The sequence below is a fragment of the Glycine max genome, chromosome 19 (genome assembly GCF_000004515.6).
Source record: "Glycine max cultivar Williams 82 chromosome 19, Glycine_max_v4.0, whole genome shotgun sequence".
NCBI lineage: Eukaryota > Viridiplantae > Streptophyta > Magnoliopsida > Fabales > Fabaceae > Glycine > Glycine max.
The window spans coordinates 34880471-34894533 of record NC_038255.2 but is presented as its reverse complement, the minus strand read 5'-3'; the positions used below and the strand labels follow the sequence as shown (position 1 = coordinate 34894533).

The 14063-nt window shown below is 33.3% G+C and overlaps 1 protein-coding gene across 1 annotated transcript; it reads left to right on the top strand.

Annotated features, from left to right (window-relative positions):
• The first annotated feature begins 1531 nt into the window (after positions 1-1531).
• Positions 1532-4179, top strand: LOC100807698 (glycerophosphodiester phosphodiesterase GDPD1, chloroplastic). Its single transcript, XM_003553914.5, has 7 exons — positions 1532-1725; positions 1960-2141; positions 2548-2607; positions 2707-2985; positions 3353-3448; positions 3567-3763; positions 3857-4179. The coding sequence occupies exons 1-7, from the start codon at positions 1629-1631 to the stop codon at positions 4089-4091; spliced, it is 1146 nt and encodes a 381-aa protein (XP_003553962.3). The 5' UTR covers positions 1532-1628; the 3' UTR covers positions 4092-4179.
• Positions 4180-14063: the final 9884 nt, after the last annotated feature.

Sequence of the window (14063 nt, the reverse complement as noted above, 5' to 3'; positions counted from 1 at the left end):
AAATAATTTATTGGTGCATCTAAGATACATACCACATACTGAATTCAGCTATCCTGTAACTATGTTTTATTGTATAGAATATTGTATAAATATGAATAATCGCATTCTATGCAGCGATGAAACTCATGAAAGTGCATGTTATCTAACTTAATCAGATACCAATTACTCATTTATTATATCAAATATGACTTCACACTACACACTTTTACAGTCGGAAACCATCTCCCAGAACAGAAAGTTATCAATGAGTTGGTAAGGAAAAAAAAAATCCACTACTTTGGAACGCCACAAATTATGGTCCTTTATCATACTTTCAATTTATAATAACATGGCTCATTAAAAGTTTTTGTTTATCGTGATTTTAATTGATAAAATAATGTTGTTCATAGGGCTGTTAAAAAAATAATTTTTTAAAAAATAACCATAACTATAATCATAAGTATAGCCGGTTAGATAGCTATATCTTTATTTCAAATAACTTATTTTTATTTAAAAAATAATTATAGATATAAAACTATAATCAATTTTATATTATTTTAAATAATTTATTTTTATCCGTTCATCGCTATGTAACATATTTTAAATATAATTTGTTATATAAATAATTATATAACTAGTTTATTGATAACCAGTCATATAACTATTTTCTAAAAATAATAGCTCATTCTGTATTACAGTTATAATATCTATTTATAATCTAATTATTTAAATAACTAAGCCATAAACACCCTTATTGTTCATTAAGATGCTTTACAACATAGGCTCTTGCAAGTTTTATTTCAGATCACCTGTACCAAAGAAAGTTTCTTTGACAATCACAAACCATTAGTAAAAGGGAAAGTTACAGATTTAATCATCACTAAAATAAGTTAATGTAATAATTTAAATAAAAAATATTTATCAAATAACTTTATATAATTAAAAAAAATATTAACATGTTAGTTTCCTAAAAAATTAAATATTAAAATTTTATTAACTTATATAATTATAATAAAATAATTAACATATTAAATAAATTTATGTAATCAGCATAATTTATATATTAAATGATGTAATTATATTGATTTATATAATTAAAGTAAAAATAATTTATATATTAAAATCAATAAATTTAATTATAAATTAGTAAAATAAAAATAAAAATATGTAAACTATTAAAAATAAAAATATATAAAATAAAATTAAAAAATATTTATATTTTATTTTAATTATTTATAATTAAAAAAATTAATAATCAAATGTGTTAATTTAAAGAGACTAAAACGGTGGATTTAAAATTTTAGCATCATGAAAATTATAAATTTAACAAAAAAACAAAAAAGAAAAGGAAACGATATTCAAAGGGTCTAAAAGTACGTGCGAGGAGGGAGACAAGAAGGTTGTTGTTGATTCATGAAATTACCTCATCATGGAAATGCTAAGAGAAAAAGAAATGGAATATCCAACAGCATATGACACGGTCGAGAATATTCGTGCGGAGATCCGTTGGGGGTGATTTGTTTCGTGTGCAAGCGATAAATAGCGCAACCCAATCATCCCTTAAATCTCACCACCATCGCAACACGCACAATTCAATCCCTGCACCTTACCCACAACCCTCTTTCTCTCTCTCTCTCTCTCTCTCCCAAATGGCTCTCAAGGCCGTCCATGTCACCGACGTCCCTTCCCTCGACCTCGTCCCGGAGAATGCCTCTCTCGCCCTCTGCTCCTCCCGCTTCCCCAACGGTACATTTATTTTTTCATCGAAAAATGTTAGTAGTCGTTAGTTTGTTAGCGGAGATATTCGAACCGCGACCTCTCTTCCCTTTGCTTCTTCCCTTCTGTAATGAAATAAGATGTTTCTTTTAGAACATCTTCACTTGATGTACAGTTCATTTCATGTATGACGAGTTAATGAAATTAAGTTTCCCTTGAAAAAAATTTAATTAATACATCGTACTATTGTTGTTGTAACATCAGGGTTGGAGATGTGTCGGAGTGGGTTAGAGATCCCAAAGTTCGTCGTGATCGGACACAGAGGTAACGGCATGAACGTTCTGCAGTCTTCCGATCGAAGAATGAGAGCCATCAAGGAAAATACAATCATGTCCTTCAACGCCGCCGCCACTTTCCCTCTCGATTTCATCGAATTTGACGTTCAGGTAACCCAACCATTATCGTCTTCCTTCCTTCTTTAACATTTTGTTCTTAAAACAAAATAAAATTAATTCAATTGTCGGAAAGAAAAAAAAAAAAGAATAATCTGCCGAAGCTTGTTTTTGTTCTTTGTTCTGTGTCGCCGCGTACGTACGCCTTATTTTTTCGTTTCCGTTTTTGACCCTGTGGCGTTTCTGTAAATAACTTACATTTCCTGCGGTTTTAAATATTGTCCTGAACGAAACTGTGTTTCTTCTGTTGGAATCGGTGCCGATTGGCTACTTGCTTCGTTTGTTTTTTTTTGTTTTTTTTGGGTTCGTGGCTTTTTTTTTCTCTGAAAAAAAAATTTGAACGAAAAGGAGACCGAACTAAAAAAGTTAAAGCAAAAATGCACGTGTGGTTTTTGTGTAGGTGACGAGAGATGACTGCCCAGTCATTTTCCACGACGACTTGATCCTCACAGAAGAGAATGTGAGTTCTTTTTTTCTTTTTCTTGTTTTTGTTTCTTTTTACCATTGTTTATTTTTCTTAGTTTTTTTTATTTAATTTTTATTGGGGTGTGTTGTGTAGGGTACTGTGTTTGGGAAGAGAATAACGGAGCTGAGTCTGTCTGAGTTTCTTTCTTATGGGCCTCAGAGAGAAGATGAAAAGGAGGGAAATGTTTTGCTTAGAAAAAAAGATGGGAAGATAATGCAATGGGACGTTGAACAAGATGATCCGCTATGCACTCTTCAAGAGGCTTTTGTCAAGGTGGAACCCACTTTGGGTTTTAACATTGAGTTGAAATTCGATGACCACATTGTTTATGAGCAAGATTATCTCGTCCATGTTCTTCAGACCATCTTAAAGGTACAGAAAGTGATTTATTTAATTTTAATGGTAAAAATGTAGTTTTGGTTACTAAAGGTTCTAAATTTATTTTAATTCTTGTATCTTAAAAAAGTGGTTTTGATCTTGTATTTTGTACTTGGTCAAAAATAAAGTATAGGCCAGGGGGAAAACCTATTGTATTTAAGAAATACAAAGGACCTGAATCATATCCTAATATAACTAAAACGCATTTTAGCCTAGTTTTAATTATAATGTCAAATTTTCATTATGATTTTAAGGTCAAAATTTGTTTTCTTTTTTCACTTGTTGCTTTTGATGCATAGCATATTAGGGCTTGTGATGCTTAGTGTTTGTTTTAACTTGATGAACTTTGATTGTGGAACAGGTTGTGTTTGATTATGCCAAGGACAGGCCTATTATCTTCTCAACATTCCAGCCAGATGCAGCAATGCTAATCCGGAAATTGCAAACCAACTACCCTGTTAGTTCTCTGAGCCTTTTTTACTTGTGAGAAATTTGGAGGGGATGGAGTTGCTCCTTGGTTTATTATTCTATTTCCTTGACTTGAAAATCTAATTTGGTGTTTTGTTTGGAACCAGGTGTTCTTTTTGACAAATGGAGGATGTGAAATCTACGAAGATGTGAGGAGGAACTCATTGGAGGAGGCCATGAAGCTCTGTTTGGAGAATGGATTGGAAGGAATTGTCTCTGAGATTAAAGGAATATTCAGAAATCCTGGAGCAGTAACCCAGATCAAGGAGTCCAAGCTTTCTCTCCTTTCTTATGGAAAATTAAAGTATGTGTGTGCCCATTTTATTAGTCCATTCTATTCTAGAAAAATTGCGTAGTGCAATCTTATGGCCTAATGATTATTTTGGAACTATTACAGCAATGTTCCAGAGGCAGTTTACATGCAACATCTAATGGGAATCAATGGGGTAATTGTGGATTTGGTCCAAGAAATAACCGAGGCAGTTGCGGATATGATAAAGCCAACAAAGGGTGGTGAAGGAGAGGGTTTGGCTGAGGGTTGTGGGAAGGTGCAGGGAAACTCAAAGCCTCAATTTTCACAGCAGGAGTTGTCTTTTCTTTTCAAGCTCATTCCACAGTTACTACAAATTTGAAGAGCAGAAGTGAAGAAAAGACATTTCTTGAGGCTTTTTAATTAATTGACTTGGCCTTTCACAATATATATAAGAGGGGGGGGGGGGGGGGGGGGGGGGGGGGGGGGACTTGATGATATAAAGGAAATAATGATTCATGTGTCAATTTGATAGTTTGGTGGTCCTCCTGGGAATATAGTTGACAGATAATGCTATCTTCATTATATCAAAACTGTTACACGGTGGCATTCTTGTCTACCATTACAATAAGAAAATACGGAAACTTGATAAGTTATCTTGCAGCTTGATCTTAGATGCAAGAACGTATTTTGTTAAGGTTCTCTATCGGAGGGAGGGACTTCTAGTATGACAAGGTTGGTGCTATAGAAGAATACTCCAAGATGAATGGGGGGATCCCACGAAAATGACTCATTTTAATGTCTCATCACATAAACCGGATCGCACATAATATAAACCTGATCCTACAAGGTGGGATTAGTAAGATTATTACTTATATGTATTATTGTAATTTTAAATTATTTGGATCAATAAATATTTTAATTATTAAAAAATTTAATTTTTGAATTAATTTTTATTTTCATTAAAAATTATATAATTAATTATTATAATTTATTTTAAAATAAATTATAAATAAATATTAGAAGATGAATTTTTTTGTAAAACTTGCAAAAAGTAGTTTAAGATTATAAAGTTTGATATCTTGATCAACAAGTATTAGAGAGATTTATAGTAATGCGATGATGAAAGATAAAAAAAAAAATTAGTTAAAATTACAAATCTTCTTGATATTTTATTGGAGATGTTCTTAATCTCGTGTTTGTGTTCTCGCTAGCTTCCTCCTTGGAACAAGGAATTTTGGTATGATTTCTTTTATACTCTACTAGTCTGCAACCCGTGCACATGCACGGGTTGTTTTTCATGGACACCAAAATTATAAGGCTGATTAATAGTGAAGATTAGATATATATGTATTTATAATGTTGGTAAAAGAGAGATTGTTCAAACAAAAAAAATAAAATAGAATCACATATAAAATGAAAATTATTGCCACTTCCTTTCTTTTCTAATGACTATTTCCCAAATTCTTTCGTGTGGCCGGTAGTAGAATGATACCTCGTTCCCATGATGGAAATCGTTTTCCCTGAGAAACTTATATCATGGCTGGGAGATACTTTTATCTTTAATGCCGCGGTCGAGTGTAACGACGTCCCATTGCAGAGGAGGTGCATTCTTCCTTATAATTGTCAAGTGGTTGTCACATTCTTCCAGATATTTCCTTGCATGTGATGGGATTTCCTGCATATCATTTATACAGATTAATAATCTGATTGAAATTCTCATAATAATGCAAGTTAATGTGATTGCATGTTACCAGCGGTTAGGGAGCACCCAGTATACACTGGGTTATTTCTGTTGTCCAGATATGTTGGCGGGAATGAAGTATTGGCCTGCCACATGTTTGTTGATTCAGGGGAGGTGTAAAATGTAGATAAAAAATGGTGCTATCATCGCAGACAAAGAAGTTGATGATGGTAGACTCATAGATTTTTAAATCTGCCTTCATGTCTGCGAGTCCATCTGCAAAAAAATATCTGCTTCCGTGTTGTTGGACTCGTATTGGGTACGTTTCTCCATTGTATTTGAACCGAACCTCTTGTGGGTAATTCGGTGCCCATTGTTCATGGTAGAATGGGGGTATTTCTTTGAATGTCTGGATACAAAAGGAAGAAATTGTATGAAAAGAAATAATATGTCAAAAGGGAAAATGGAAAAAGTCAAAGGAACTAAACCAAAATGATATAAAGTTCCATGCGAAAACTATAGTCAAAGGATAACTAAAGTATTTGAAAATCAGTAATATATGAAATGTCAAGAATGAAATGCAAAATAGAGCAGAAATACTATAACTAAAGCATAACTTAAGTATGATGAATATACAACAGAAAAGCAAAGTCAAAATGCTATATATTTAAAGTAATAATGTGGTAAATCGAACAGCATGCAAATGCAATGGAAGCATGGAAGCCAGCAAAAAGAGAACAGGGAAGGCAGTAAACAGGGGAAAAAACCCGAAACAATTGTAACTCTAAACAAATAATATGATCAATCAAAAACCATGCAAATGGAATGTAAGCAATAACAAACAGATGCAAGGGAACGAAAAAAAGCTTTTTCTATTTTAAACTATAACCTGGTCATTGTGCAAAGCCGCTCTGAATTGGATGATTGCAGGTGGTCTTACAATTGCATATCTCATCTGCATGAACATAGGATTTAGTAATGTAAAAAATTTAAAGTGAAAAAATAATCCGTTGGAAGATATGAACTTTTTAAGAGACACTCCTTACTCTGGTTGAAGCGGTGGAAGATGCAATACTCATTTTGGATTTGTCGAAGTTGTGAAAGTATGGTGATAGGCTGTTGAAATGAAGTTTCCAGAGGAACCTGTAATATGGCTTAATAGTTGAGTAGACTTGATTAGTTGATTTATCTTCTCAATGCCATAAGTGGTGGTAGGCTTTTGTTGGAAACGGTGCAACTCAATAGTTGCTTCTTGAATGGGAAAGGTAGTGATGATGTGAAGAGTCTGAACGTGAATAGTTGTGGAAGTAACCGAACGGTTTTTTTGTGAATGGTTTCAGAACTGATTGGACTTTAGTGCTGTTTGTGGTGTGCATGTAATAGTTGAGCCCTAAATGGGTTAATTTTTTCTATGAGGTTTTCGCCTTAATGGATTAATTAATAGATTAATAATCTAAAGTTTACCCAATGATTAAACTATTTGACACGTTGCTATGGTGGTAATTAAATTTTCTCGATGATTATTATTTTGTTATTAATAAAAGGACGTGTATATATATATATATATACTGACTGTGTGTCTGTGTCAAAGCGGTTATGTTTCATTAAGGAGGCACTTTTATAAAAATTATAGATTGCTTGTTGTTATTGTTGGTGGATTCTTAGTATTTAAAATCAACGAAATTGTCTGCAAGAAGTGATCACAAAAGAGTAGTACTGTTTCAGAAAGCATGACAAAAGAATCAAAACTGATAGTCAATTCTCAATATTTAATATCAATCGAATTATATTGAAGAATGTAATAAGTAAAATTATATAATGCAGTCATAATGCAATGTCAAAGAATTGATTATTAAAGAATAGGACTGTTTGAAAAAGCAAGACAATAGAATTGAACTTGATATTAAACAACTGAAATTTATCTTTAATGTTTCTGAACACTTCTTTGAATACTACATTGGTAGTGGAATTCATGCTTTTCTGCTCATCATCATGAATCAGGATTTTTAATCCTTTTGCTGAGTTGACCCTTAATAATGCAACATATAATTGGCCATGAGTGGATACAGGTTTTGGCAAATAAAGTCCAACCATGGATAGCAATAGTCCCTGTGACTTGTTAATTGTCATTGCATAAGATACCATAATCGGAAATTGTATTTTCAATAGTTTAAATGGCCAGGGTGATTGTGAAGGCGACATTGACATTCTTGGAATATAAACAGCAAGGTCAATGTTTTTACCAAAGATAATTTCAGCTGCAATTACATGTTTTGCCATCTTTGTTACCACTAATCTAGTACCATTACATAGACCTTGATTTTGGTCGAGGTTCCTTAACAACATTATAGGACTTCCAATTTTAAGTTTGATAGAATGAGTTGGCAAACCAGATCTGTTCAATGAATTAAGGAATTCAGTAGTAATTGATTGGAAATACGAATCTTCACTTGTTTCTGATTTATCAACTGAATCAGAGCTTAGATATTCCATGTGATCACCTATGATTTGGAAAATTGCAATTTCAATGATTATATTTTTCACTGAGCAAGTGTCAATTAAATAAGTAATTAGATAATTACCTGGAATGAAGGATAGTAGGTAATGATTCATTTGTCCTACTGTTTCATTTGTTGAAGCTAGTATTGCCTTGGATTTAAAGAATTCAGGATTATTGTGGTGTTGATCTAAGTCTGGGAATGTTGATTTGACTATACCACTTATTGAGTCATCATATTGAGTAATGAGTAGATGAGCAGGAACTTGAATTGTAGCATAACCATCATTTTCATCACCTATAATTCCATCTCCAATGTCTAGAATCCATTTAGCAAATGTGGCAGTTTCTTGTTGATCAACTGATTCTAGATTGCTATGTAAGCGCATGTTCATAGATAGGATGAATTGATTGCTGCATTTACAATGTCTGAGCGGGTTCCTCTTGAGATGATCGGTAGTATTTGGCGAAAATATCCACCGAATACTATAATTTTGCCTCCAAATATTTGATTTGAACTTGATTTATTTGTGATAATGTCTTTTAAACTTTAATCAAGTGCTTGAAAACAAAATTTTTCGGCCATTGGTGTTTCATCGCAAATTATTAGACTTGTCTAGTTCAGTAATTCTGCTAATTAGGTCCCTTGATGGATATTACTTGTTGAGTCTAAAAAAATTGGTACAGGAATTTTAAATTTGGAATGTGCAGTTCTGCTTTCTGGTAATAATAGAGAGGCTATTCCGCTAGAAGCAACAATAATAACAATTTGATTCTCTGCTCTCAATGAACTTGCTAATGTTCTCTATATGAATATTTATCCTGTGCCTCCAAATCCGTATATGAAAAACATTCCACCTTCATTGTTGTTCATCTGTATTGATAGGTAAGCTAATGCAGAAATATATCTGACATAAGAAATTCATAATTAAAAGAGTCTTTCAGAGTGAAATCTATACTTGCCTCATGTGATCTGTCAGGCTAAGGTTTTTTTTTTTTTTTGCAGGATAACTTTTGTATACATTCTGGCTTTACCTGAGATACATGCATTTGCATGTGCATTCTTCTGGATGTTTGCAGTTGATATCAATGAACCTGTTTGGTATATCAATTCACCACAAGAAAGATTTGAAATACACAGAGATCAAATTATACATAAAAAACTATAAGCAGTAATTTAGCATTATAAAATCTGCATTTGCTAGATTAAATGTGATTAGACATTTTGACAGTTATCATTATAATTTTTTAAAAAATTGAACATCAAATTGAAATTACAATACAAAATTACAACTAAAGATGGAGGCTAGAGAAAGATAAAAAAGAAAATTTAGCATTAAATTGAAATCACAACACAAAACTACAACTAAAGATGCAGGGTAGAGAAAACTTTGATATCGAACGCTGTCCAATCTTTCTTTGATTGATCAATGTGTCATATTTACAATTCTCATCTCTAATAGAATTGAAATAATCCTTGCCTTGAATCTGTCCTCACTTAGCACTGATTATACTAAATTTCCAAATTAGTTGTGCAATAGCAATTTCCTATTTTACTGATTCTAATGACCTACCATTAATATTTGAGTTGTCAAAAAACTGAGTTTTTAATTAGTAAATATCAACTTATATTTTAGTTCATGTGCAATTCCCTCGAAAAAAACCTTAATTCATGAGTTATCTGCACTTGTTAACATTTATCAGCATTCTTGTATTGAACCAAAATAATTCTTGCATTCAATTTGTCTTTATCAGTTATCTTAACTCATTAACATTAATCGGCTAATTTCAATTGATTACATTCATTGAGTTTTTGACAACAACAATGCACAAATTGGAATTTCATCACACGGTTAACAAATAGAGTAATACAAAGCCGCAAAAAACTACTGTTTCAATGGGGTAAATATTACAGTTTGACCATACGATCATCAAAAAACATCCAAGGCAACATTTCAACAACATAATTCATTCAGGCTAAGAATGCTTGGCTAATTTGTTCGAGGAAACTTCAGCACGTGAAATCTGAAAGTTTTTTTGCTCATTATCCAACTCATCAGAAGATACGCGCTTAGTTGGTGTCAATGGAATCCTGAGAAGAGGGTCATGATCCCCAGTAACAGACACAAATTGCTGCATAAAATATTAATTGATCAGTAAGGTAAATTCTGGTGACATCATTCAAAAATACACCAGCAAAAACACACAACGACAACCCCAACTTACAGATTCAAACTCTGTAGGCAAACTTGAGCTAAGCATTGACCCATCATGATCAGCGGTAATAGACAGAGATTGCTGCATCAAATATTGATTGATGAGTCAGCTAAATTTTGTTGCCATCATTGCAACATACACCAAGAAAAACAGAGAAAGACAATGTTAGCTCACAGATCCAAGCACTGTAGGATCGGTCGACTCAAGTATTGAATTCTCAATCTTGCAACATGGCTAGATGATATATAAATCGAAAATTAAAAAACAAATGGAATATATGCATATACTCACAATAACTAAAATAGATTTGATAAAACACAACCTCACTATCGGGAATCATATCTAGCACAGCATTGATCAAGTCTGATTCATCTGAATATTTAAGAACAACAGAATTCCTGAACCTTGGTTGCACCTTCACTTTGAATGCAAGGAAACAACCCAATAATCTATCTAGTGCTTGAGGAGAGGCATTCAAATCAACGTCCCCATCCTTGCGCAGGGAAAAAAAGAATGAAAATCGATAGCAAGGCAACAAATGTTCAGTGTAAATTAAAAAACATTGCATGACAATACAATAATTGTGCATATTCACGATCCCAGATCAAAAATTTGAGCCTGTTGACTTCATCCGCGGACTGACCAATTAACTGTGCATATTCACGATCCCAGATCAAAAATTTGGTTTGTTCACCCTTGTGATTAACCATCACCTCAACCCGATACTTGCCAATATATATACCAGCATAAGAAAAAGTAGCTGATGAACGTCATACTAATTAAACAGTGAATCAATCACCTCAGAACAGGTTGATCATTCTCTTTGCCAGACGGACATGTGAACAGCACAGTTTGCATGTCAGCTTTTTTATAACATTGACCACAAGCCGGATAGCACCATGAATAGTTGTCCATCACTATGGTTGTAATCTTGGCGACAATAACACAAACAAACTCCTGTTTGAAGAAACTGACATTAGATTTTCTACAAAGAAAAACTACAAATGAATAAGAACATCACCTCTGAACTGGCATTAATCTGAGAGATATTTTTTACTTCAGTCTTTGACAAAAACACATCTTTTGATGATAATTGAGATAACCCTAAAACCAGTGAACTCCCTTGTCCAATAGGCATCAAAATTGATCTAACTTCGATCCTAAATCTAAAAGACTATAACAATACAACAAATGCAAAAGCCCAGCAAACATTACTTATATATTTAACAATTTGAAATTACAATCACATAAGCAACACATTGCCAAAATACCTCTCTCTAAATTCTTGGATTTCCAACACGAGGTCATTGATCATGAGTTTAGACGCCTTGAAAGAATTACTGACCGATGCTGGATATGATCCTACAGATTACACCCAAAAAAAATATAATCTGGCAAGCATGGAAATTGAGAAATCTAACATTACACTGACCCTGTGCTTCCTTAATCCTAGCATGAGTCAAGAGAATAACGATCGCCCTTTCATCTTCAATATCATTCAAATAAGAAAAAAACTGTAAGCAGTAATTTTCCCAGAGTCTACAGGATAGTACCTGTCCACTATCAGAAGGAAACAACAATTAATATATCAGTATATCAGCGGCTAATCATCATCAGATACAAACAACAATCACACACACTAAAATTAAATTGCAAAAGATAACCTCAAATCCTTTAAATTCAAAACAACCATCGTATTTTTGGATGACACATATCGGAATACCACTTCATCAACCACGCCAATAACATCTAAAACAACCACAAGCTAAACGTATCTTACTTGAAAAGCCATAAGCAAGTCAATCAAAATCAATCCACAAATTGCAAACAACGATCTTGCCAACCAAGAGTCCAATTTTAAAATGACCAGCAATGACACTGGAAAAAGCAACAAATCTGAATTTCCTAAAAGGTAACTATTCCATATCACATTGCCTAACAATAGTAACTCCAGTAAAACATAATTTATATTCATGATCACAAACTCTGAATTTCCCATCATTCTTGATAACTTTAAAATTATGCATCACATAAGTCAAATTTTCTTTCAAATCAGCCTTGCGAGACTTCAGCTGATCCTGCTTGCAAACAACATCGATTTCGTCTCCCTACAATATAGAAAGCATATAAATACTTCATTGAATGACCAATAATATGATAACATAATTTATAATTTCCAAAAACCGGCAAAAACATACATCAGAATCAATAACCACCATTTCGACTTGTTCAGTCTTTCCGGGAATCCCAATATACCAAAGATCAGTAATCCTTATAGAAAGCTTAAGAGCTTCCCTTGATCCGTCTATCAATTTTATTTTATCAGCAACACGTGCCATAAATTTATAATCCCAAACCCTGAACAACAACTCCAAGAAAAACAGAACATCAATAAAAAAACCAAGCATATAGTCAAACGGGCAAAAAACTAAACTACCACCTCAACCACTGCAAAGCAAAGCTAACAGCCTGTCACCAACAAAACAAAGAAGAAAATTTGTAAAACACATATAAGACCACAATAAACTCCATATAAATCAGTAAAAATAAACATGTGGACAAAACATTTGCACATGTGACTAAACAGAATTAACATATAAAAATCCATTAACACCAAAATTAACAAACCATACAAAAACAGTCATCCTCAACTTAAACCTCAACTTCTTTTTGACAAACCCAAACTTGGGTACAAAAGTATAATTTCCATTTGCCACACTAAAAACTAACAGCCAAACAAAGTCAAACTGTAAAACAAACTACTCAACCAAAGAATCCACAACATGAATATAACCTTAGCTTCTCCCGATCAAACTCAGCAAAACTAAACTGCAAAACAAAATTGTCAACCGGGGAAAAACCTGCAAAATCACAGTCATGCACAATAGAAAAATTAGATAAAGACATTCAACAAAAAAAAACATCACCTTTTGTTCTCACAACCAATGGAACACCAGAGCTAAACCAAACTGGGAAACAAAAAGGAAACTCACAGTCATGCACAACATAAAAGTTAGAAAACAAACGACCAAACAAACAAAAAAGTTTTCCTCCGAAACTTGAAAATGAAACAAACTGTAAAACAAACCTCTCAAGCAAAGAATGCACAACATGAACATTACCTTAGTTTCTCCCAATCAACCTCAGCAAAACTAAACTGCAAAACAAACTTCTCAACCAAAGGAAAAATGTAAAATCACAGCCATGCACAATAGAAAAATTAGACAAAGACATTCAACAAAAAAAAAAAAAAACATTACCTTTTATTCTCACAACCAACCGAACAACAGAGATAAACCAAACTGCGAAAGAAACGAAAATGACACAACAACAATCAACGACATTCCACAAAACCCCCAAACCACGTGCCCAATCAAAGAGTGGAAGCTAGCTTAGCCATTAAACACATGACACAAAAATTCCTTGCTGATCAAAAAGTTAACACGTAAACCACTTGCTAATAAAAAAATCAACACGTAAAGCACCCACGTGTAGAAGCTCAGGACAAACCAAAAACCGATCAAAATGACAATAAACCCAGCCAAAGGGACATGTGCCAATTTTCTAAGAAGGGTCACACCAGTAATTTTCCTATGCTTCTCTTTTATAATATAGGAGTCATGCACAACATAAAAGTTAGAAAACAAACGACCAATCAAACAAACAGTTTTGCTCTCAAACTGAAAACTGAAACAAACCAAAATAACACAACAACGGCCAACACCATTTTGCAAAACACCCAAACCACCTGTCCAATCAAACGATGCAAGCTAGCTTATCCATCAGACACATCACACAACAGCTCCTTTTTTAGGGAAAAAACAAACACGTAAACCACAGACGTGTTCCACCCGAAGAAGAAAACAAAAGGACAACAAAATCAGAACAAACCCAGCAAAAGCCAAACGAAAGAAAAGCAAACCCCAAAAGAAACTTGTCAACCAAAGAAAAACTAT

What these genes read in the sequence shown, in the direction of transcription:
- LOC100807698 (XM_003553914.5), top strand. Translation starts at nt 1,629, where the DNA reads ATGGCTCTCAAGGCCGTCCATGTCACCGACGTCCCTTCCCTCGACCTC. An exon ending in TTCTTCAGACCATCTTAAAG is followed by an intron (nt 2,986 to 3,352) that starts GTACAGAAAGTG and finishes ATTGTGGAACAG; the next exon opens with GTTGTGTTTGATTATGCCAA. An exon ending in AATTGCAAACCAACTACCCT is followed by an intron (nt 3,449 to 3,566) that starts GTTAGTTCTCTG and finishes GTTTGGAACCAG; the next exon opens with GTGTTCTTTTTGACAAATGG.